The sequence below is a fragment of the Zeus faber genome, assembly GCF_960531495.2.
Source record: "Zeus faber genome assembly, chromosome: 22".
Taxonomy (NCBI): Eukaryota; Metazoa; Chordata; class Actinopteri; order Zeiformes; family Zeidae; genus Zeus; species Zeus faber.
Genome location: NC_137209.1, coordinates 24,848,493 through 24,875,853, shown reverse-complemented (window position 1 = coordinate 24,875,853; position 27,361 = coordinate 24,848,493). Strand labels below are relative to the sequence as shown.

Below are 27,361 nucleotides of genomic sequence, written 5' to 3'. Positions count from 1 at the left end.
CTTCGGTTCCGGGTGTTTGGTTCCGCCGCGTCAGGAACAGGAAATAAAACCAAATACAATAAAATTAAACCAAATTAAACCAAAATTAAATTAAATTGAATTCAGTTTAAAAAACAAAATACAAGAAAATACATAACACTACATTTCACTAAATCCTAAATTTACACTCGTAGTTCCAATCCTATCTCACCAACAGGAAGCAGTTTGTCTCGATCAAGGCGTGCCTCAAGGCGCCGTGCTTGGCCTCCTCCTCTTCACCATCTACTTGCTCCCCCTTGGTCAGATCATACGCCACCATGGTCTATGCTTCCACACATACGCGGATGTTGGGAATTTTATTAATTACTTTGCTATGTTATGTAACCATGACTATACACTACTCACAAAAATTTAGGGATATTGGGCTTTGGGTGAAATTTCAGGATGAAGCTAAATGCACTATAACCTTTACAGGTGAACTTCATTAGACCTTCTCTAAACTTTTGAATGCACATGTCCAACTGTTCAATGTTTCAGTACTTTTTGCACAACTTGCTGTTCTAACAAGGAGCTGAACGGAAAAATTCACAACAGGTGTTTGATCCATGAATGGACCAATACATTTCCTGGTTCAATTAGAGTTGGTATTTAAACAGTCCTCTTCATCAAGCTGTTCACATGCTGACATCATGACACCAAGACCACACCTAACAACTGATCAACAGCACCTCGCCTTGCGAGGCTTCAAACAGGATGTTGTCAGAGGGAAGTGGCCACTGAGCTTAGAGTGTCACAGAGTGTCATCAGCAGGTTGCAACAGAGGCACAGAGACTGGAAGAGTCACAGAAAGGCAAAGAAGTGGACGTCCTTTGGCCACATCCCACACTGATGAGCGCTTCATTGTGAACAGTGCCCTGCGCAACCGCATGATGATGCCACTCAACTCCTCTCACCTCCATTCAAGGATGGTGAGAGGCACCAAGTGTCACGTCAGACCATTCAAAACCGTTGACATCAGCGTGGTCTGTGTGCTAGACCACCTGCAAGGGCACCTGACCACACCACCAGGCACAGGCATCATGGTCTTGCAGGGGCCAGGGAGCGTTGACGCTGGACGAGGGACCAGGGGCCTCAGCGCTGTTCTCTGATGAAAGTCCATTCACGTTGAGCAGAAATGATGGAGACGTCAAGGAGAGCGCTACGCATCAGCCACTGCTGTCACCAGACGAGCCTTTGGTGGTGGTGGTGTTACAGTGTGGGCAGGTGTGTCTAGTCAATACAGAACTGCCCTACACTTTGAATGGTACAGTGACAAGCCCATACTACCTGAATGACATCATTCATCCAGTCATTGTGCCCCTGCATGAACACCCCCCTCAGTCTCTTCTAACCTGCCCCCACCACATCAAGGTGTGGACGTCATCAAACCTGCTCAAACTCAACAATCACAAAAGCAAACTCATGGCAGTGGATCCCGAGGCGCTGCTCAGGAAGCTTGGAGATCTCCTCCTGGTTGTTGATGGCTGCTCCATCTCCCCGTCCCCTGAAGTCACAACCTGGGCGTCGTCTTCCATTCAACCCTTTTATTTCACTCACATTTGGGACTTGGGTCTGCTCTCCACCCGCCTCAGGAGGCAGCCCCAGCCTCCGGAGCTCCCTCTCCGCTGACTTCCAAAAGGCTCCATCCCTGAGCACCTTGAAAAACCTGCTCAAACCTTCCTCTTCAAACCTGACCCTTTCTGGTTTCTTCTTCCTGTTCTTGATTATTTCTATTGATCCACCGTGTGTTGTTTTTTTGTTTATTCTTTGTAAAGTGTCCTTGGGTTTGTGAAAGACGCTATTTAAATCCAAGTTATTATTATTATTATTATTATTACTAAATTAACAAAAAGGTGAACATGATAAAACAGATTTTTCTTCTTAAAAAAAAAAAAAGAAAAGATCACATTTGTATTTATTTAGGGTTGGAGGCTTGGGAGATCACACACTCACACACACACCCACCCCTCCCTCCACCCCCTCCAGCCTCAACACACATCTGAGCAGTCAAGTATTTTTGACAGCATAGTTGCAGCAACCACACTTCTCATCTCTTTCATTTTTCCAAATCAAACTTCAAACACCGGTTTTTGGAATAAAGTCAAAAACATCCCTCCCATAACTTCATAGCAACTGCATAGTACTGTAACTGCATGGTAACTACATAGTAACTGCATAGTAATAGTATTTACATGGTAACTGTGTGGTAACAGAATAACATTCAAGTAGCGTGCAGGCCCACACACACTCCTGCTGTTTATTTGCTTATCAAAATGTAACTTGTATAATGTATTTATGTTCAAAAATAAACATTCTTATGAGTGATTATTATTATCGGGGATGGTAGCTCAGGAGGTAGAGTTGGTGGTGTAGTGATCTAAAGGTTGCTGGTTGGATCCCAGGCTCCTCCTGCTAGCATGCTGTAGTGTCCTTGAGCAAGACACTTAACCCCTCATTGCTCCTGATGGCTGCGTCCGTCGCTGTGTGAACGATTGTAAGTGGCTTTGGATAAAAGCGTCTGATCAATGTAATGTAGAATGTAGAATGTAGAGAATTATTATTATTATTATTATTATTATTATTATTATTATTATTATTATTATTATTATTCATAATGAAATGTGATATTGCTGTTCCTCTAAACATAAGTTGAGTTTAGGGTCCTAGCCTTCCTCCTCCTCTCCCTCCTCTTCCTCCTCTTCGCCCTCAGGGCTGTAGACATCGTCGCCCGACTCGCTGGGCTCTCGTCCTTCCTCCTCCTCTTCCTCCTCCTCCTCCTCCTCGCTCCTCCTCTCCTCCTCGCTGCTGTCGTCCAGGTCGTCATCGTCGTCTTCCTCCTCGGTCGCCTCCTCCTGCTCCTCCTCCTGCTCCTCCTCCTCCTCCTCCTCCTCCTCAGCTTCCGGACGATGACCTGAGGGGAAGACAGAAAGTGTAACTCAAGGAAGTGATTAGTAGTACTACTCGTACTACTGGAACAACGAGTACTACTACAAGTACTACCACAAGCACCGAATCTGACCTCTACTGAATCACTTCAGACCTCTACTGACCTGTACTGACTTCTACTGACCTCTACTGACCTGTACTGACCACTTCTGACATCTACTGACCTCTACTGACCACTCCTGACCTCTACTGACGTCTACTGATGGATTTCTAACGACCACTAACAACCACTTCTGACCTCGACTGACCACTTTTGAGCACTTCTGGCCTCTACTTACCTCTATTGACCTCGACCACAAGCACTTTAGTCTGCCCTCTACGGAACCACTTCTGACCTCTACTGACCTCTACTGAACTACTTCAGACCTCGACTGACCTCTACTAACCTCTACTGATCTCTACTACCCTCTTCTAACCTCTACTGACCCCTACTGACCACTTCTGATCTTTACTGACCACTTCTGACCTCTACTGACCTGTACTGACCACTTCTGACATCTACTGACCTCTGCTGACCACTTCTGACCTCTAACGACTACTTATGAACTCTAACGACCACTTCTGACCTCTAACGACCACTTCTGACCTCTAACGACTACTTATGACCTCTAACGACCACTTCTGACCGCAACTGACCACTTCTGACCTCTCCTGAACACTGCCAACCTCTACTGACCACTTCTGACCTTGACTGACCTCTAACGACCACCTCTGACCTCTAACGACCACTTCTGACCTCTACTGACCTCGAATGATGACTTCTGAGGGTCTACTGACTTTTACTGACCACTTCTGACCGCTACTGACCACTTCTGACCTCTACTGACCTCTAACTACCACTAACAACCACTTCTGAGCTCTACTAAGCTCTACTGACCACCTCTGCCCGTTTCTGACCCATGCTGACCTCTAACGAACCTTCTGACCTCTAATGACGTCTACGGACCACTTCTGACTTCTACTGACCACTTCTGACCTCTACTGACCTCTAAAGACCACTTAAACCACTTCTGACATCTAATGACCTCTACTGATCTATACTGACCACTTCTGACCTCTACTGACCACTTCCGACCTCTACTGACCTCTTCTAACCTCTACTGACCACTTCTGACCTCGACTGAGTTCTACTAACCTCGAGGACATCTACTGACCTCTATTGACCACTTCTGGCCATTTCTGACCCGGACTGACCTCTAACGACCACTTCTGACCTCCACTGAGCTCTAACGACCACTTCTGACCTCTACTGAGCTCTACTGATCACTTCTGACCCGTGCTGACCTCTTACGACCACTTCTGACCTCTAATGACCTCTACGGAAAACTTCTGACCTCTAACAACCACTTCTGACCTCTACTGACCACTTACAACCTCTACTGACCTCTAACGAGCACTAAAAAACACTTCTGACATCTACTGACCTCTCCTGACCTCTACTGATCTCTACTGACCACTTCTGACCTCTAATGACCACTTCTGACCTCTACATACCTCTACTGGCCTCTTCTAACCTCTACTGACCACTTCTGACCTAGACTGAGTTCTACTAACCTCGAGGACATCTACTGACCTCTATTGACCACTTCTGGCCATTTCTGACCCGGACTGACCTCTAACGACCACTTCTGACCTCCACTGAGCTCTAACGACCACTTCTGACCTCTACTGAGCTCTACTAAGCTCTACTGATCACTTCTGACCCGTGCTGACCTCTAACGACTACTTCTGGACTCTAACGACTTCTTCTGACCTCTAACGACCACTTCTGACCTCTATGGGGGATGGTAGCTCAGGAGGTAGAGCTGGTTGTCTGGTAATCTAAAGGTTGCTGGTTGGATCCCAGGCTCCTCCTGCTAGCATGCTGTAGTGTCCTTGAGCAAGACACTTAACCCCTAATTGCTCCTGATGGCTGCGTCCGTCGGTGTTTGAATAAAGGTAAATGTTGGATAAAAGCTTCTGATCAATGTAAATGTAAATACTGACCTCTAACAACAACCTCTGACTTCTCCTGACCTCTACTGAACACTGCCAACCTCTAATGACCACTTTGGCTCTCTATTAACCTGTACTGACCTCTAACGACCACTTCTGGCCTCCTACAGTTCATCAATTGAAGTTTTTGTCAAATAAATTGGACCTAAAAGTCGTAGAAGTCATAAATGAAGGGAATAGTCCAAAAACAAGATGGTGGCTCTCCTTACAAAGGGAGCTGATGGAGCTGAGGACAGACGACTGCAGTTCTACTTCCAGGAACCTCAGCGTCTCCAGGTTCATCTCATCCCCCAGAGCCTCCGTCTCCAGGTCCACATACTCTGGGTAGAACATGGTTCTGTGGAGCTGCCGCCGACACCTGGATACAACATGATGATCAATGACAACAATGTTCCCCCACCTACATGATAATCAATGACAACAATGTTCCCCCACCTACATGATGATCAATGACAACAATGTTCTCCACCTACATGATGAACAATGACAACAATGTTCTCCACTTACATGATAATCAATGACAACACTGTTCTCCACCTACATGATGATCAATGACAACAATGTTCTCCACCTGGAGACAACGTGAGAATAATGGTCTCCACCTTGAGACAACATGAGGATAATGTTCTCCACCTGGAGACAACATGAGAATAATGATCTCCACCTGGGACAACACGAGAATAATGTTCTCCACCTGGAGTTAAAATGAGGAAAATGCTCTCCACCTTGAGACAAACTGAGAATTATGTTCTCCACCTCGAGACAACATGAGAACAATGTTCTCCACTTTGAGAAAACATGAGAATAATGTTCTCCACCTGGAGTCAACATTAGAATAATGTTCTCCGCCTGGAGTCAACATGAGAATAATGATATCCACCTGCAGACAACATAAGAATAATGTTCTCCACCTGGAGACAACACGAGGATAATGTTCTCCACCTGGAGACAGCATGAGAATAATGTTCTCCACCCATGTTAACATGAGAATAGTGTTCGCCCCCTGGATACATCATGGGAATAATGTTCTCCACCTGGAGAAAAGATGGGGAATAATGTTCTCTACCTGGAGACAACATGAGAATAATGTTCTCCACCTGGAGTCAAAATGAGGATAATGTTCTCCACCTTGAGACAACATGAGAATAATGTTCTCCACCCATGTGGACATGAGAATAATGTTCTCCACCTGGAGTCAACCTGAGAATAATGTTCTCCACCTGGAGACAACATGAGAATAATGATCTCCATCTGGGACAACATGAGAATAATGTTCTCCACCTGGAGTCAAAATGAGAACAATGTTCTCCACTTTGAGAAAACATGAGAATAATGTTCTCCACCTGGAGTTAAAATGAGGAAAATGCTCTCCACCTTGAGACAAACTGAGAATTATGTTCTCCACCTCGAGACAACATGAGAACAATGTTCTCCACTTTGAGAAAACATGAGAATAATGTTCTCCACGTGAAGACAAAATGAGAACAATGTTCTCCACTTTGAGAAAACATGAGAATAATGTTCTCCACCTGGAGTCAACATTAGAATAATGTTCTCCGCCTGGCGTCAACATGAGAATAATGATATCCACCTGCAGACAACATAAGAATAATGTTCTCCACCTGGAGACAACACGAGGATAATGTTCTCCACCTGGAGACAACACGAGGATAATGTTCTCCACCTGGAGACAGCATGAGAATAATGTTCTCCACCCACGTTAACATGAGAATAGTGTTCGCCCCCTGGATACATCATGGGAATAATGTTCTCCACCTGGAGAAAAGATGGGGAATAATGTTCTCTACCTGGAGACAACATGAGAATAATGTTCTCCACCTGGAGTCAAAATGAGGATAATGTTCTCCACCTTGAGACAACATGAGAATAATGTTCTCCACCCATGTGGACATGAGAATAATGTTCTCCACCTGGAGTCAAACTGAGAATAATGTTCTCCACCTGGAGACAACATGAGAATAATGATCTCCATCTGGGACAACATGAGAATAATGTTCTCCACCTGGAGTCAAAATGAGGATAATGTTCTCCACCTTGAGACAACATGAGAATAATGTTCTCCACCCATGTGGACATGAGAATAATGTTCTCCACCTGGAGTCAACCTGAGAATAATGTTCTCCACCTGGAGACAACATGAGAATAATGATCTCCATCTGGGACAACATGAGAATAATGTTCTCCACCTGGAGTCAAAATGAGGAAAATGCTCTCCATTTGCCAATAAGAAATGTGGACACAGTGAATGAAATAACATTAAGTTTGTCAAATTACATCTTTTTTACATTTAAAACTTGAATTCAATTGTCAAAGGTTAAAAACAACGCTAACACCACAATGTCAGAATATGATATGATTTTAAATATACATTTATGGAAGTAGTTGTCTTATCAATCATATTGGCATCAACACTGTGAACTTACTGTTTCCAGGTGCTGCTGTAGGCCTGCGGGGAAGAGAGGAAAACAAAACTTTACTTAAAAATGTATCGCAATTGACTCTTATCAAGTTACTCTTATCAAGTTACTCTAATTAGGTTACTCTTATCAAGTTACTCTTATCAATTTACTCATTAGCTTACTCTTATCAAGTTACTCTTATCAATTTTAGAAGATCCTTTATTTATACACACACCACAACACATGGACTCGTTCAGCGATGATCTATTATCAAGTTACGCTTATCAAGTTACTCTTAGAAATGTACTTTTATCAAGTTACTCTTATCAAGTTACTCTAATCAAGTTACTCCTATCAAGTTACTTTAATCAAGTTTAGAAGAAGATCCTTTATTTATCACACACCACAACACATGCACTCGTTCAGCTTTTATCTATTATCAAGTTATGCTTATCAAGTTACTCTTGTAAATGTACTCCTATCAAGTTACTCTTATAAATGTACTCCTATCAAGTTACTCTTATCAAGTTACTCTTATAAATTTAGAAGATCCTCGATTTATCACACACTACAACACACGCACTCATGCAGCGAATATCTGTTATCAAGTCACGCTTATCAAGTTACTTTTAAAAATGTACTCTTATCAAGTTACTGTTATAAATTTAGAAGACTAAGATCATTTATTTATCACACACCACAACACACGCACTCATGCAGCCATTATCTATTATCAAGTTACTCCTATCAAGTTACTTTTAAAAATGTACTCTTATCAAGTTACTCTTATAAATCTACTCCTATCAAGTTACGCTTATCAAGTTACTCTTATAAATGTACTATTATCAAGTTACTCTTATCAAGTTACTCTAATCAAGTTACTCCTATCAAGTTACTTTAATCAAGTTTAGAAGAAGAAGATCCTTTATTTATCACACACCACAACACATGCACTCGTTTAGCATTTATCTATTATCAAGTTATGCTTATCAAGTTACTCTTGTAAATGTACTCCTATCAAGTTACTCTTATAAATGTACTCCTATCAAGTCACGCTTATCAAGTTACTCTTATAAAGTTACTCTTATCAAGTTACTCTTACCAAGTTACCCTATCAAGTTACTCCTATCAAGTTACTTTTATCAAGTTTAGAAGAAGAAGATCCTTTATTTATCACACAGCACAACACACGCACTCATGCAGCCATTATCTATTATCAAGTTACTCCTATCAAGTTACTTTTAAAAATGTACTCTTATCAAGTTACTCTTATAAATCTACTCCTATCAAGTTACTCTTATAAATCTACTCCTATCAAGTTACGCTTATCAAGTTACTCTTATAAATGTACTTTTATCAAGTTACTCTTATCAAGTTACTCTAATCAAGTTACTCCTATCAAGTTACTTTAATCAAGTTTAGAAGAAGATCCTTTATTTATCACACACCACAACACACGCACTCATGCAGCCATTATCTATTATCAAGTTACTCCTATCAAGTTTCTCTTATAAATTTACTCCTATAAAGTTACTCTTATCAAGTTACTCTTATAAATTCAAAAGAAGAAGAAGAACCTTTATTTATCACACACCACAACATATGCACTCATGCAACGATTATCTATTATCAAATTACTCTTATCAAGTTACTCTTATAAATCTACTCCTATCAAGTTACATTTATCAAGTTACTCTTATAAATTTAGAAGAAGATCCTTTATTTATCACACACCACAACACACGCACTCATGCAGCCATTATCTATTATTAAGTTACTCCTATCAAGTTACTTTTAAAAATGTACTCTTATCAAGTTACTGTTATAAATTTAGAAGACTAAGATCATTTATTTATCACACACCACAACACATGCACTCATGCAGCCATTATCTATTATCAAGTTACACTTATCAAGTTACTCTTATAAATCTACTCCTATCAAGTTACATTTATCAAGTTACTCTTATAAATTTAGAAGATCCTTTATTTATCACACACCACAACACACGCACTCATGCAGCCATTATCTATTATCAAGTTACTCCTATCAAGTTTCTCTTATAAATTTACTCCTATCAAGTTACTCTTATCAAGTTACTCTTATAAATCTACTCCTATCAAGTTACATTTATCAAGTTACTCTTATAAATTTAGAAGAAGAAGATCCTTTATTTATCACACACCACAACACACGCACTCATGCAGCCATTATCTATTATGAAGTTACTCCTATCAAGTTACTTTTAAAAATGTACTCTTATCAAGTTACTCTTATAAATTTAGAAGAAGAAGATCATTTATTTATCACACACCACAACACACGCACTCATGCAGCCATTATCTATTATCAAGTTACACCTATCAAGTTACTTTTAAAAATGTACTCTTATCAAGTTACTCTTATAAATTTAGAAGAAGAAGATCATTTATTTATCACACACCACAACACATGCACTCATGCAGCCATTATCTATTATCAAGTTACTCCTATCAAGTTACTTTTAAAAATGTACTCTTATCAAGTTACTCTTATAAATTTAGAAGAAGAAGATCATTTATTTATCACACACCACAACACATGCACTCATGCAGCCATTATCTATTATCAAGTTACTCCTATCAAGTTACTTTTAAAAATGTACTCTTATCAAGTTACTCTTATAAATTTAGAAGAAGAAGATCATTTATTTATCACACACCACAACACATGCACTCATGCAGCCATTATCTATTATCAAGTTACTCTGATCTTGACCTGGATGAAGCGCATGGGGTCGGTCTCCAGCAGCAGCTCCTCCAACCGGCAGCGGACCTCCTGCAGCCGGTCCTGGTCCTGGCTGATCCGGTTCAGGTTCTTGTGTATGGCTGGCGTGTTGGCATCGCAGTGTGTTGCCACGGTGACACGCAGCCTGGAGATGAAGGCATCTACCTTCATCTTCATCTCCTCGGCCAGACGGGACAGACGCTGCTCCGAGTCCTCCAGGAGGTGCTGCAGGACGCAGGGAAATGCTCAAGATTCAAGAGGTTATTTGTCACATACATATAGATACGATCATACATATATAGAGTGAAATGTCATGACACCTGATTATGCACAATAAGCTCTAAAAATACTCAAAATACTAAAAATATTCTATAATTATATATTAGAATTAATTGTCTGTGTTGTTAAATTAAATATACATTTAAATCCTCCTAAATTAAACTCACCTTAACTTACATATCATATATATTTCATATATTTTATATTAATTCTACAAAATAATTATACAAAAAAAATACAATAATTCAGTGTGAATTCTCTCTCTCACCTTGTTCTGTTGCTCCTTGTCCTTCTGCTCACGCAGTTTCTTCTGGACCAGGCTGTACTTCCTGTCCAGCCGGTAGAGCTTCCTGTCCAGAGAGGCCTGCAGGAGACATGCGCAGTGTTATTAAAATGGGAATCAGCCACATTATTTTTTTTTGCTTTCTGGAACTTCCTGGAACGTCCTGAAACTCCCTGAAACTTCCTGAAACACTCTCGAACTTCCTGGACATCCAGAAACTCCCTAAAGCTTCCTGAAACATCCTGAAACTTCCTGCACTTCCTGAAACATCCTGAAACATTCTCAAACTCCTGGAACATCCTCAAACTCCCTGCACTTCCTGAAACATCCTGAAACTTCCTGAAACACTCGAACTTCCTAGAATGTCCAGAAACTCCCTAAAGCTTCCTGAAACTTCCTGCACTTCCTGAAACATCCTGAAACATTCTCGAACTCCCTGGACCGTCCAGAAACTCCCTAAAGCTTCCTGAAACATCCTGAAACATCCTGAAACTTCCTGAAACATTCTCGAATTTCCTGGACCGTCCAGAAACTCCCTAAAACTTCCTGAAACATCCTGAAACTTCCTGAAACATTCTCGAACTTCCTGGACCACCCAGAAACTCCCTAAAACTTCCTGAAACATCCTGAAACTTCCTGAAACATTCTCAAATTTACTGGACCGTCCAGAAACTCCCTAAAACTTCCTGAAACATTCTTGAACTTCCTGGAACTTCCTATAGCTTCCTGAAATTTCCTGAAATGTCCTGAAACATTCTCCAATATTCCAGAATGTCCTAAAACTTCCAGAAACCTCCTATAACTCCCTGAACCCTCCCTAAAATGACCTAGAACAAATTGATTCTCATGATAATCCATATTTCATTATTCCCACTCATTCTCCTCGGTGGATAAGGTACAACCACAGCAGGTGCTTGACAATGGACCACATGTGGTTGCCCCGGGCAACTGCGCAACCGTTACTGGTGACCCCCTCCCCACACACACACACAATAGGCCATGGTCCACAGCGTTCCAGAGGCTGCAGCAACATGATCCTCTTGATTACCACAGAACATTCGAGAAGAACCTTCTTCCAGAACACCTGCACCAGGCTTGCTCAACTGCTGCCCTGTGGGCCAAACAGGGTCCACGTATTAACACAGAGTGGCCCGTTGACTAAACCTGAAGGACTGCAGTTACGTTAATCCAGAAAAACCTTCAAGTTCTAAAATCATGGACTGAATTTTATTAAGGGAGCTAGGCAGCGCAGGAGATGGTTTAGGAGCTAGGAGACAGTGTAGGAGATGGTCTAGGAGCTAGGAGACATTTTAGGAGCTAGTAGACTGGGTAGGAGACTCTAAGAGCTAGGAGACAGCGTAGGAGACGGTCTGGGAGCTAGAAGATAGTGTAGGAGATGGTCTAGGAGCTAGGGACAGTGTAGGAGACGTCTCGGAGCTAGGGAGACATTCTAGGAGCTATTCAATAGTTTAGGAAACGGTCTAGGGGCAAGGAGACAGCGTAGGGGAAGGTCTTGGGAGCTAGGAGACATTCTAGGAGCTGGAAGACAGTGTAGGAGACGGTCTAGGAGCCAGTCTAGGAGACATCTAGGGGACAGACTAGGAGACGTCTAGAAGTGAGGAGACATTCTAGGAGCTTGGAGACAGTCAAGAAGATGTCTAGAAGCTAGGAGACAGTATAGGAGACATCTAGGAGCTAGGAGATAGTCAAGGAGATATCTAGGAGCTAGCAGACAGAGTAGGCGACATCTAGGATCTACAGGACCATCCAGTACCTTGAGGTCCTTCATGGTGTTCTTCAGGGTCTTCATGGCGTGTCCAGAGTGTCCTCCTTCGATGGTGCACGCATTGCACATGCACGTCTTGTCGTCCAAGCAGAAGTATCTGCAAGGACACCACGGCAACTAAGCAACTGGGCAACTGAGCAACTACACAAGTAAGCAACTGGGCAACTGGGCAATATTGGATATGGCAGCTGGAAACCAGTGAATCCAGTGAATCCAGTGAAGCCTGAATTCACTTGAGAGAAAAGAGAACACCTTTTCCAAACTAAAACCATTTGGTTCAGATGGTGATGCACATATGACACTGTGTCCAACGAGACCTGGGACCTTCTGATCTCCTACCTGAAGACCTCCTGACCTCCTACTCCAAGATCGGAAGACTTCTGATCTCCTACCCAAAGACCTTCTGATCTCCTACCTGAAGACCTCCTGACCTCCTACTCCAAGATCGGAAGACTTCTGATCTCCTACCCAAAGACCTTCTGATCTCCTACCTGAAGACCTTCTGACCTCCGACCTGAAGACCTTGACCTCCTACCCCAAGATCTGAAGACCTTGTGATCTCCTACCTGAAGACCTTGTGATCTCCTACCTGAAGACATTCTGACCTCCTACCTGAAGACCTTCTGACTTCCTACCTGAAGACCTTCTGACCTCGTACCGGAAGCCCTGAGGACCTTCTGACCTCCTACCCTAAGATCTGAAGACCTTCTGATCTCTTACCCGAAGACCTTCTGACCTCCTACCCAAATACCTGAAGACCTCCTACCTGAAGACCTGAAGACCTTCTGATCTCCTACCCAAAGACCTGAAGACCTCCAACCTGAAGACATTCTGATTTCCTACCCAAAGACCTGAAGACCTTCTGACCTCCGACCCCGAAGAACTTCTGATCTCCTTCCCGAAGACCTGCTGACCTCCTACCTGAAGACCTTCTGACCTGCTACCTGAAGACCTGAAGACCTTCTGACCTCGTACCCAAAGACATTCTGATCTCCTACCTGAAGACCTGAAGACCTGAAGACCTTCTGACCTCCAACCCCGAAGAACTTCTGATCTCCTACCCGAAGACCTTCTGACCTCCTACCTGAAGACCTTCTGACCTGCTACCTGCAGACCTGAAGACCTTCTGACCTCGTACCCGAAGACATTCTGATCTCCTACCCTAAGACCTGAAGACCTTCTGACCTCCGACCCCTAAGAACTTCTGATCTCCTACCCGAAGACCTTCTGACCTCCGACCTCAAGACCTTCTGATCTGCTACCTGAAGACCTGAAGACCTTCTGACCTCGTACCCGAAGACCTTCTGATCTCCTACCTGAAGACCTTCTGACCTCCAACCCGAAGACCTGAAGACCTTCTGATCTCCTACCTGAAGACCTACTGACCTCCTACCTAAAGACCTTCTGACCTCCTACCTAAAGACCTTCTGACCTCTTACCCAAAGACCTGAAGACCTTCTTCCTTCCACCTGAAGACCTTCTGATCTCCTACCCCAAGACCCGACGACCTTCTGATCCCCTACCTGAAGACCATCTGACCTCTTACCCGAGGACCTGAAGACCTTCTGACATCCTACCTGAAGAACTCCTGACCTCCTACCTGAAGAACTTCTGATCTGCTACCTGAAGACCTGAAGACCTTCTGATCTCCTACCTGAAGACCTCGTCATGCTCAGGGCACTTCCTGCTCCTCAGGTCATCCAGTGGTTCGCTCAGAGGATGCTCCCTGAATGCTGGCAGCTCCAGGTGCGGTCTAACATGCTGCTGGCACATCGACACCTCGCACTTCAGACACGTCTTCACTGCCAGGCCCACCACCACACCCGCTTCCACAGGAGCCGAGGCGCAGCAGGCCCCCTCCTCCCCGGCGGGACACTCTGCAGCCACCGAGCCCTCCGGAGGGCAGTAGTCGCAGGGAACCGATAGCATAGCCTTGGCTGGCCGCAAAGTCGGCGGAGCCATGACAGGCTCCCCGGGTGCGGTCCCGGGCACCGCCCTGCCACGCCGCCGGCAGTCGTCAGCAATGTTGGCCAGTTTGAAGTTCTTCTGGAAGGGGCCGCTGCAGCGGTGGCAGCGGCGGCACTCAGGGCACAGGAAGCGGCCGTACTGCGCCCGGCGTTGCAGGCGCCGCAGGCAGCGTAGGCAGAAGCTGTGACCGCACGGCAGTAGGTGAGGGTCCCGGTACAGGTCCAGACACACTGGGCATGTCAGCTCCTCCTGCAGGACGGTGGACAGAACGAGAGGGACCGACGCCATGATGGGCAAGGAGACGGGGGTAGAGTTGGAGGTCAGTGAAGTTGGAGGAAGAAGGGATGAAGGACGATTCGGAGGAGCTAAGGAGGGACACAGTGAGGAAGAGGAACAGGAGGTGGCTGCTGGTGTGGAAGTCCTGCAATGAGTGTCTTCAGAGTCTGGAGGAGAAAGGAACAGATCAGGAGATGCACGACTTGACAACAAAGTACTATTTATTATTAACCATCAGTTATTATCTATTTATTATCCATGATCAGTTATTAAATTATATCTATTATCCATAATTAGATATTAATTTTCAGTTATGTATTAATTAGCTACCATCAGTTATTAAATATCAATTATTATCTATTTATAATTAATAGTGATCATCTAGATATTATCAATACTTATTATATATATATATATATATGTATTTATTATCTAGAGTTATTATCTAGAGTTATTATCAAGTTATTATCTAGAGTTATTATTTATAGTTCCGACCATAGTTTATATTTATATTTATCTACGGGTATTATTTACTTTCAGTTGTTTTGTTGTTGTTTAGTAACTTTCTCTCAGTTATTACAATACTTGCGGTACTATTATATGGTACTATAATACGGTACTATAACAAGGTACAATAATAAGGTACTATAATACGGTACTATAATATGGTACAATAATACGGTACTATAATAAGGTACAATAATACAGTATTAATACTGGGTTCGATTCCCGCCTGGGGCACTGTTGGGGATGTACATCTACGGGGATGGTAGCTCAGGCGGTGGAGCTGGTGGTCTAGTGATCCAAAGGTTGCTGGTTCGATCCCAGGCTCCTCCTGCTAGCATGCTGTAGTGTCCTTGAGCAAGACACTTAACCCCTAATTGCTCCTGATGGCTGCGTCCGTCGCTGTTTGAACAATTGTAAGTCGCTTTGGATAAAAGCGTCTGCTAAATGATGTTGGCACCGTGCTCCGGTGGGTTATCTCCCAAACAGGAGCCTTTCTGTGTGGAGTTTGCATGTTCTCCCCGTGCTCACATGGGGTTTCCTCCACCTCACGTCAGTAAGGACCCCCACCCAAAACATGCACACATCATGGTGTGACCAGCGATGGACACTTATCACCTGGTCCCCGGGTGCGTCCACGTACGCTGCCCACTGCTCCTGGCTGTGCCCCCAGAGGAAGGACAAGCCAGGATGGTTCAATGCAGAGGAACCATTTCACCAGCACCACCAAAGCATGTGCGTGTGTGTGTGCAAGCATGTGTTGTAGTGTGGTGTGTTGTGTGACAAATAAAGACTGTTTCTTCTAATACGGTAGTATAATCTTCTTTTTCTTTGGGCTGCTCCCGTTAGTGGTGGCCACAGCGGATCATCTGCTTCCAACACCTTGTGTTCTGCGCATCTTCCTCCCTGACACCACCCGCCTGCATGTCCTCCCTCAGCACCTCCATCAAGCTTCTCTTTGGCTTCCTCTTTTCCTCTTGCCTGGCAGCTCCACCCTCAGCCTCCTCCTCCCAATGTAACTCTCATCTCTCCTCCACACGTGTCCAAACCATCTCAATCTGGCCTCTCTCACTTTTCCACCAAACTGTCCAACCTGAGCTGTCCCTCTAATGTCCTCATTCTTAATCCTGTCCATCCTTGTCCCTCCCAATGAAAACCTCCACATCCTCAACTCTGCCACCTCCACTTCATCCACCTGCCTTTTGTCAGTGCCACTGCCTCTAAACCGTACAACATGGCTGCTCTCACTACCGTCCTGTACACCTTCCCCTTCAGTCTTGCTGGAACTCTTCTGTCACAGATCACTCTGGACACTCTTCTCCACCCGCTCCACCCTGCCTGTACTCTCTTCTTCACCTCTCTCCCACACTCTTCGCTGCTTTGGATGATCGACCCCAAGTACTTGAACTCATCCGCCTTCTCCACCTCCACTCCTTGCATTCTCAGCTTTTTGCCGCCCTCCCTCCCATTCAGGCACATGTATTGTGTCTCACTCCTCAATATTTTTTTTATTAGTCACTTACATATACATACTTTCATACATATATGCAGTGAAATGGAAAGTCCTGCTGACTTTCATTGCTCTTCTCTCTAATGCTGCCTCCACTTCTCCAGGCTCTCCTCCACCTGCTCCCTGCTCTCGCTACAGATCACAATGTCATCCGCGACCATCATAGTCAACAGAGACTCCTGCCTGATTTCATCTGTTTACCTGTCCATCACCACTGCAAACAAGAAAGGGCTCAGAGCTGATCCTTGATGCAGTCCCACCTCCACTTTGAATGCCTTGGTCACGTCTACTGCACACCTTACTACTGTCTGACTGTCCTCATACATATCCTGTACCACTCTTACGTACTTATCTGCCACCCCCGACTTCCTCATGCAATACCACACTTCCTCTCTCTGCACCCTATCATATGCTTACTCTAAATCCACAAAGACGCAGTGCAACTCCCCCTGCCCTTCCCTGTACTTTTCCATCAGCATTCTTAAAGCAAACATGTCATCTGTAGTACTCTTTCCTGGCATGAAACTGTTAAGGAAATTCTTCCGCAATGATCGGTGAGGTTAATCTGCCCGCTACAAGAAGACAAAACTGAGAATATCCAAGATTATTTATTCTGCAGAATAAAGAGAAAGATTCAGTACTGCTCCAAAGCAGCGCTGGGATCAATCTGATATCACAGAGAAAGACAGGAGGCTTTATACAGTAGAAACAGGGTGTGGTTTGGGTCAGAGGTCTCCGACGAGTCTGCCTCCCCCCTAACTGTCTTCCTGGGTGCCCCCCCTTTCCTAGAATGTAAATAACAGGTACTTGCAACCTTGACCTGGCCGAATGGTGGTTGCATGACAATGCACTTCTAGGTGTCCCCCATCTCTATAGAAGGTAAACAGGCCACGTGTGATCTGATTCTTTCATATTAGAATTGACATTGTAGGAGCAAAACATTTCTCTTTACATGAACTCTGGGGGGTTCCTGGGAAGACAGACAAATGTTTTCAAACCCCCTTTTGGAGGTAGAGGCCTTTGTCCTCATTCAAACTAGTTGATCGTAATCATTTTTCCCTCACAAAACCATACTGCTGCTCGCTGATCCCCACCTCTCCTCTTAACCTAGCCTCCACTACCCTTTCCCACAGCTTCATGCTGTGGCTGATCAACTTTATTCCCCTGCAGTTACTACAGCTCTGTACGTCTCCCTAATTCTTGAAGATGAGTACCAGTACACTTCTTCTCCACTATAATAAGGTACTATAATATGGTTCTATGATAAGGTACTATTATTCAGTTATATGATTACTGACATGTCTCACTTCGTCCCCTTAGACATAAAATAAACTGGAGGATATTGTTGGTCAGCTCAGGTTCTCCACCTGCTGCCTGGACCCCCTCCCTACCACATTTTTTCAAACAGTTTTTAACTGCCTGGCACATGAGGAATTAGACACTTTAAATGTCTCTCTTCAATCAGGTATATTCCCTGCAGAATTTAAAACAGCTGTCATTAAACCACTCCTGAAGAAGAGCAATCTCCATGCAACAGTTATTGCCAACTACAGGCCCATTTGCAACCTGCTGTTCCTCAGCAAAACTACTTGGAAAAAACAGTTTACCTACAGCTTACAACTATCTAACCTCAAACAGCCTTTCAGACACATATCAATCTGGCTTTTCACCTCACCATAGCACAGAAACAGCACTTATTATAGTTGTGAACGATCTACACATAAACAGTGATGCCAAAAAACGATCTGTTCTTCTGCTCCTGGGTCTCATTGCTGCCTTCGACACTGTTGACCATCACCTTTAATTAGCGAGATTACAAAAATGGGTCGGCCTATCTGGCCCGGTTCTGAACTGGTTCAAAACCTACGTACAGGACAGGCAGTTCTTTGTGTCCATTGGAGATGTTGTGTCAAACCAAGTGGATATTGTATGTGGAGTGCCCCCAGGTTCGATTCTGGGACTATTATTGTTTCACCTCTTTATGCTCCCACTTGCACATATTGTAAAGAAACACAAAATAAATGACTAAATTATGCAGATGATTCACAACTGTACATATCCCTATCTCCTGATGACCTACTCCCCATACACTCAGTGTATTCATGATATTAATGCATGGATGTCACAGAACTTTTTACAACTGAACAAAGATAAAACAGAAATTCTCATCTCTAGTGCAAAGGCTCTAAGACAGAAAATTGCAGCTCATCTTAGTTCTCTGTCCCTGGAGAGCAAGAATGAAGCCAAAAATCTGGGTGTAATCATAGACGGCGATCTCAATTTTAAGAACCATATCAATCACATCACAAAATCAGCCTTTTACCATCTAAAAAACATTTTACAAATGAAGATGCTTCTTGTCAAGAGCAGACTCTGAAGGCCCTCACATTGAACACCTTTAAAAGCAGCTTGAAAGCCTTGATGTTCACGACACAATAATGAGCTACTATCATGCATCTATAGTATATAATAATAATAAGTAATATAATCACTAATAAGTCATATAATTCAATGTCAGTTATTATTCACCGTCAGTTATTATTCAGTCGGTTATTATTCAGTCAGTTGTTATTCAATGTCAGTTGTTATTCACCGTCAGTTATTATTCAGTCAGTTATTATTCACAGTCAGTTATGATTCAGTCAGTTATTATTCATTGTCAGTTTTTATTCAATGTCAGTTGCTATTCAATGTCAGTAATGATATAGTCAGTTATTACTCAATGCCAGTTATTATTCAGTCAGATATTATTCACGGTCAGCTGTTATTCACAGTCAGTTATTATTCACTTCAGTCGGTTATTATTCAATATCAGTTATTATTCACCGTCAGTTGTTCGTCAATGTCAGTTGTTCGTCAATGTCAGTTGTTCGTCAATGTCAGTTGTTATTCAATGTCAGTTGTTATTCAATGTCAGTTGTTATTCGCCGACAGTGGTTATTCACTGTCAGCTATTATTCACTTCACAGTCAGTTATTATTCAATATCAGTTGTTATTGAATGTCAGTTATTATTCTGTGTCAGTTGTTCTTACCGTTGCTCTCCGGAGGCTTTTTCATTCATCAACAGCCGGAAAAACGGAACAGTTTAAAGCTCTGTGTAGCCGCCAGCCGGTTAGCCGTTTAGCCTGTTAGCCGTTTAGCCTGTTAGCCGTTTAGCCGGTTAGCCGTTTAGCCTGTTAGCCGTTTAGCCTGTTAGCCGTTTAGCCGGTTAGCCGTTTAGCCTGTTAGCCGTTTAGCCTGTTAGCCGTTTAGCCGGTTAGCCGTTTAGCCTGTTAGCCGTTTAGCCTGTTAGCCGTTTAGCCGGTTAGCCGTTTAGCCGGTTAGCCGTTTAGCCGGTTGGCCGTTTAGCCTGTTAGCCGTTTAGCCTGTTAGCCGTTTAGCCTGTTAGCCGTTTAGCCGGTTAGCCGTTTAGCCTGTTAGCCGTTTAGCCTGTTAGCTGGTTAGCCTGTTAGCCGGTTAGCCTGTAAGCCTGTTAGCTTTATAGCTTGTTAGGCTGTTAGCCCGGCGCGGGGCGTGACGTCACTTCCACGCGACATTTAATTTGACGTTTCGGTTTTCACATTTTTATTTTATTTATTTTATTCTATTTTATTTTGCAAATGTATTGAAATACGAAACAGCTCGTTATAAACGGGATGAAAGGGTCATATGACGTCATAACACGAATTATCCTTTGTTAAACAGAGATGTATTCAACTGATCAATAAATAAATAATAAACAGACAAATAAACAAACAATAAATATTTAATAAACACACACCAAATCAATAATAAACAAACAACAAATATTTAATAAACACACACCAAATCAATAATAAACAAACAACAAATATTTAATAAACACACACCAAATCAATAATAAACAAACAATAAATATTTAATAAACACACACCAAATCAATAATAAACAAACAATAAATATTTAATAAACACACACCAAATCAATAATAAACAAACAATAAATATTTAATAAACACACACCAAATCAATAATAAACAAACAATAAATATTTAATAAACACACACCAAATCAATAATAAACAAACAATAAATATTTAATAAACACACACCAAATCAATAATAAACAAACAATAAATATTTAATAAACACACACCAAATCAATAATAAACAAACAATAAATATTTAATAAACACACACCAAATCAATAATAAACAAACAACAAATATTTAATAAACACACACCAAATCAATAATAAACAAACAATAAATATTTAATAAACACACACCAAATCAATAATAAACAAACAACAAATATTTAATAAACACACACCAAATCAATAATAAACAAACAATAAATATTTAATAAACACACACCAAATCAATAATAAACAAACAACAAATATTTAATAAACACACACCAAATCAATAATAAACAAACAATAAATATTTAATAAACACACACCAAATCAATAATAAACAAACAATAAATATTTAATAAACACACACCAAATCAATAATAAACAAACAATAAATATTTAATAAACACACACCAAATCAATAATAAACAAACAATAAATATTTAATAAACACACACCAAATCAATAATAAACAAACAGACAATGAAGAATGAAAAGCCAATAAATCAATAAACAAATTAAATAAATAATAAACAAACAATAAATAATAAACAGACAATGAAAACATAATAAACAGACGATGAATAAATAATAAACAAACAATAAATAAATAAGAAACAGACAATAAATAAATAATAAACAAACAAACAATAAATAAACAGATCATTAATAATAAACAGACAAAAATGAATAATACACAGACAATAAATTAACAGACAATGAATAAATAAACAGACAATAAATAATAAACAGATGATAGATAAACAGATAATAAATAAATATTAAACAGACAATAAATTAATAAACAAACAATAAATAAATAATAAACAGACAATATATGAATAAACAGATAATAAATAATAAACTGACATAAATAACTAAACAGACAATAAACAAAAAACAGATAATAAATTATAAAGAGACAATAAATAATAAACGGATAATAAATAAACAGATAATGCATTAATATTAAACAAACAGGCAATCAATAAATAAACAGATAATAAATAGATAAACAGACGATAAATAAATGAGAAACAGACAATGAATAAACAGACAAAAAATAAACAGATCATAAATAATAAACAGATAAATAAATAAATATTAAACAGACAATAAATACATAAACAGACAATAAATAATAAACCGATAATAAATGATAAAAAAACAATAATAAACGGATAATAATAAAAAAATAAAATAGATAAACAGATAAAAAAGAATGAACAAACAATATATAATAAACAGACGATAAATAAACAATAAGCAGACAATAAATAAATAAACAGACGATGAATTAATAAGAAACCGACAATAAATAAATAATTAATAGACAATAAATAAACAGACAATAAATCAATAAACAGATCATAAATAATGAACAGACATAAATAAATAATACACAGACAATAAATAAATAAACAAACAATAAATACATCATAAACAGACAATAAATGAATAAATAGTTAATAAAAAATAAACTGACATAAATAAATAATAACAGACAATTAATAATATACAGATAAATAATAAATAGATAATAAATGATAAACAGACAAAAATAATAAACGGATAATAAATAATAAACAGATAATAAATGATAAACAGATAATACATAACAAACAGATACATATTAAACAGACAATAAATAAATAATAAACAGACGATAAATAAATAATAAAAAGACAATAAATTATAAACAGATTTTCTTCTTTGTGCTGCTCCCGTGAAGAGTTGCCACAGCGGATCATCTGCCTCCAACACCTTGTGTTCTGCACATCTTCCTCCCTGACACCACCCGCCTGCATGTCCTCCCTCAGCACCTCCATCAAGCTTCTCTTTGGCTTCCTCTTTTCCTCTTGCCTGGCAGCTCCACCCTCAGCCTCCTCCTCCCAATGTAACTCTCATGTCTCCTCCACACGTGTCCAAACCATCTCAATCTGGCCTCTCTCACTTTTATACCAAACTGTCCAACCTGAGCTGTCCCTCTAACGTCCTCATTCTTCATCCTGTCCATCCTTGTCCCTCCCAATGAAAACCTCCACATCCTCAACTCTGCCACCTCCACTTCATCCACCTGCCTTTTAGTCAGTGCCACCACCTCTAAACCCTACAACATGGCTGCTCTCACTACCGTCCTGTACACCTTCCCCTTCACTCTGGCTGGAACCCTTCTGTCACACATCACTCCAGACACTCTTCTCCACCCACTCCACCCTGCCTGTACTCTCTTCTTCACCTCTCTCCCACACTCTCCGCTGCTTTGGACGGTCGACACCAAGTACTTGAGCTCATCCTCCTGCTCCACCTCCACTCCTTGCATTCTCAGCTTTTCTCCGCCCTCCCTCCCATTCAGCCACATGTACTGTGTCTTACTCCTGCTGACTTTCATTGCTCTTCTCTCTAATGCTGCCTCCACTTCTCCAGGCTCTCCTCCACCTGCTCCCTACTCTTGCTACAGATCACAATGTCAACCACGAACATCATAGTCCACAGAGACTCCTGCCTGATTTCATCTGTTTACTTGTCCATCACCACTGCAACAAGAAAGGGCTCAGATCTGATCCTTGATGCAGTCCCACGTCCACTTTGAATGCCTTGGTCACGTCTACTGCACACCTTACTACTGTCTGACTGTCCTCATACATATCCTGTACCACTTTTACGTCCTTCTCTGCCACCCCCGACTTCCTCATGCAATACCACACTTCCTCTCTCTGCACCCGATCATACGCTTTCTCTAAATCCACAAAGACGCAGTGCAACTCCCCCTGCCCTTCCCTGTACTTTTCCATCAGCATTCTTAAAGCAAACATTGCATCTGTAGTACTCTTTTCTGGCATGAAACCATACTGTTGCTCGCTGATCCCCACCGCTCCTCTTAACCGAGCCTCCACTACCCTTTCCCATAGCTTCATGCTGTGGCTGATCAACTTCATTCCCCTGCAGTTATTACAGCTCTGTACGTCTCCCTTATTCTAGAAGATGGTACCAGTAAACTTCTTCTCCACTCCTCCGGCATCCTCTCCCTTTCCAGGATGGTGTTAAACAGTCTGGTTAGGAACGCCACTGCCATCTCACCTAAACATTTCCATGCTTCTCCAGGTTTGTCATCTGGGCCAACTGCCTTTCCACTCTTCATCTTCTTTAATGCTGTTCTCACCTCATCCTTGCTAATTTGCTGCACTTCTTGATCCACTATCCCCACATCATCCACTCTTCTCTCCCTCTCATTTTCTTCATTCATCAACTCCTCAAAGTACTCCTTCCACCTTCTCAACACACTCTCATCACTAGTCAGCACATACCCATCATTATCCTTCATCATCCTAACCTGCTAACCCTAACCCTACCTTCCCAGCTTGGTCCCTTTGTCTTGCCAATCGGTACAAGTCCTTTTCTCCTTCTTTACTGTCCAACCTCTCATACAATTCATCCTATGCCTTTTTCTTTTCCTTTGCCACTTCTCTCTTCGCCTTGCGCCGCATCAGCTTGTACTTCTCTCTACTCTTCATCTCTGACTTTCCCATTTCTTCTTCGTCACCCTCTTCTGCTCTATGCTCTCCTGTACTTCCTCATTCCACCACCAAGAGTCCATGGAACCCTATTTTTATTGTTCGGGTTTTTATTATTGTTATTCTCCTTGGCACTTTTCGGGCTAAAAGTGTCTGGAACAGAACAACTGCCGCAGCTTTAGACACGGTTGAGGTGCCGTTACAACCGGGAGTCTCAGACATCTCGTGGTTCAAGTTTCATCCAAATCGATCCAAATAGAGCAGAAATAAATGAAAATAAGTAAAAAAAAAAAAAAAAAGAAATGTAACCTGCAGTAGCAGAACGTTGGTGCTTTACCGACACACCAAGGTTGTAAAAGTTGCAGTCGAGTGGCGCAGCAAGATGAGTTTGTGGAGTGCGACACATCATTATAAATGTGAAGGGTGTGGCTACGAACGTTCATTCGCATCATGTTGTGTCGCGCAGACTCCATCACACTGTAGTGGATACACACCGTGTGATTGTGTGTGTTTGTGTGTAACTACTTGATGCCTCGGATGTTCGATTGATAATTAATCTCTTTGATTTCTTTGTAAATTAAGACATTCTTTTGGGATCTAACTGTTTTGGATGCAGCGTTGTGTTCCTCCTTACATTGCAGGATTCAAGGAAGTTCTAAAGATACGAAAATGTGCCAGTCCATGATGAATTTCATGTACTTGGAACGAATAGGAAAACTATAAATAATGACAGAAAGATGTCAACCGTTTTCAGGATTCATGGAATCGTAACCTCTCAGAAAACTGAGACACGAAAAAACATGAATCCACACAAAGTCGTGACCATGTCATTCCATAAATACGTCATTATTGCATTATCACACATTCACAAAATATTTCACAAGCTCAAAATATTGATGACCATTATTTCATTCCATAGATCGACACGATCAAAAGCCTTCTCCTGATCCAGTGAAAGTACACCCAGAATGAGATCATATCACTTGCATGTGTCAAAAATGTCCCGAATTAAAATTAGATAGTCGGTGATGGTCCTGTCAGGTATGCAGTCGGCCTGGTCTCTGTACCACCAGACCCAGGTGTTCTGAGCCTGTCGGCCAGCCCTTTGGAGAGCACCCTGTTGTCGGCGTCGAGGAGGGCTACAGGCCTCCAGTTGTTGAGGAGCGCCAGGTCTCCCTTCTTGGGCAGCAGAGACAGGGCGGCCCAACAGGAGGCCGGCAGGGAGCACCTCCCCAGGCATTCCAGCAGGACATCCAGGAGGTCCTGCCCCAGGCAGCTCCAGAAGTGTCTGAGAAACTCAGCAGGAAGCCCGTCCAATCCTGGCGCCTTGCCCGGTGCCATCTGCCCCCGGTGCAGGGGTGAGTTCCTCCACGGTGATGGGGGCATCCAGAGCGACCCGCTCCTCCTCTCCCACCTGAAGGAGGCCCTGAAGGAGCTGTGCAGTGGATTCCTCCTCGCAGTCTTCTGCCCATAACTGCTGCTTTTTGTCCTGTAATAGTAAACCCCCGGGCATCGGAGATTTTTCTCCTCTTGGCTAAATAAAAAAGTTGAATAGAAATGAAATTATGATCTTTAAAACCAACCGGGGTGATGGAGCTGCGTGTTAACCTGGGGCTGACGGCCTTGCACACAGAGACCCTGTCCAGCCTGGGTGCACCCACCCTCCCCCAGGTGTCCTGCCTGAAGTCAGGGTGTTTAATCCTCCAGGCATCAACCAAACTGGCTGTGGTGGCAGACTGTTCACAGAGCGGTTCTAGTCCCCTGCCACAATGAGGTGATCCCCGGTGTCCTGCCGCTCGACCACGGCCCTTACACTGTTGAATAAAGCCACCACTCCTGTGCAGAAATGTTAATAAAACTCCCCGGCCCCCCCACACGTCCACTGTGGATAACGGTCACCTGCAAACTAGGACATAATAAAATGGCTACCCCTCCCCCCGCACTTAATTTAGTCCCATGGCGGAGACAATGCTGCCCTTCAACCCCAGACCCGTCCACCTGGTTACCTCAATGCTGCCCTTCAACTCCAGACCCGGCCACCTGGTTACCTCCATCACCGTGCATCTCCTGAAGGAACACCATCTACAACTTTTTTTTTTTTTGCAGCGACGTCCACAATAAACGAAAGCCCTTGTCTGTCTGTCCCTGCCACAGTTACTGTTTAAGGACCCAAAATTAAAGCGCTCCATAAGGAAGAGAAAAACAGTAGAACATACGGATGGAAAACCCATAACAGAGACATTACCATGACAACCAACCTATTTACTTATTTTTAAATGTTGAGCACCTTTCCCCTTGCCACCCTGTGTCAGGGGTCCTCACACACCCGGAGCGGGGGGGGGGGGGGGGGGGCGCGGGCTCCGTGGCCAGCGACGGAGGCACATCCCCAGTCGGGGCGGGGGGAGCATCCATACTGGAGCGGCACCGCCCCAAGCCGGCCTCCGGACGGGAGGAGCGCCTCCGCGCCGGCCCCCCAGCCTACTTGTGCCCCATGCCCCCACACTCCAAGCCCTCCATGTTCCCGTCGTCGTGAAGCAGGTAGTAATCCTCTCCATGCTCCAAGCTGACATCCAGCTCCGAGGAGCTGAGCAGGATGAAGTACTTCCCTCCGCAGGGACTGCACCTGCCACAGCTCCACCTTTTTATTGTCTTAAATGGGCTTACCATTTTACCCAAGCGCTGCAGCTCTCACTCCAGCGCCTCGTTGGGGACGAACGGCGGAACTCCCGGGATCTACAGCCTGGCGGAGGGCGGTGCAAGGGGGCCACACCCGCAAAAACAACAGTCCACTGAGAGGGCGCTTGCCACCAGTTGGCCCCAAATTGCTCCTGCTTACATTTAAAAAGACGTGGGGTCTACAACAGTCCGGTGGATGTGATCTCTACAGACAGTCGGGTGGATGCGAGGTCTATGAACAGGAAGTAGTCCGATCCTATTTGTACATGACAGGAGGTAGTCAGATCCACGGTTGAATAGTTTTGTATCTTAAGCCAAAAGAA

General features: G+C 42.8%; 1 protein-coding gene across 1 annotated transcript; it reads right to left on the bottom strand.

Moving 5' to 3' along the window:
- Positions 1 to 181: 181 nt before the first annotated feature.
- LOC307247470 (uncharacterized protein) lies at positions 182 to 19,888 on the bottom strand (the record flags this gene model as incomplete). Its single annotated transcript, XM_080023622.1, has 9 exons — positions 19,786 to 19,888; positions 14,148 to 14,904; positions 12,482 to 12,590; positions 10,693 to 10,788; positions 10,125 to 10,370; positions 7,404 to 7,426; positions 5,169 to 5,317; positions 1,408 to 1,535; positions 182 to 301 (listed from the first exon to the last, which is right to left on the bottom strand). Exons 1-9 carry the CDS (start codon positions 19,808 to 19,810, stop codon positions 182 to 184), a joined length of 1,653 nt encoding a protein of 550 aa, XP_079879748.1. The 5' UTR covers positions 19,811 to 19,888.
- Between the last annotated feature and the right edge of the window lie 7,473 nt (positions 19,889 to 27,361).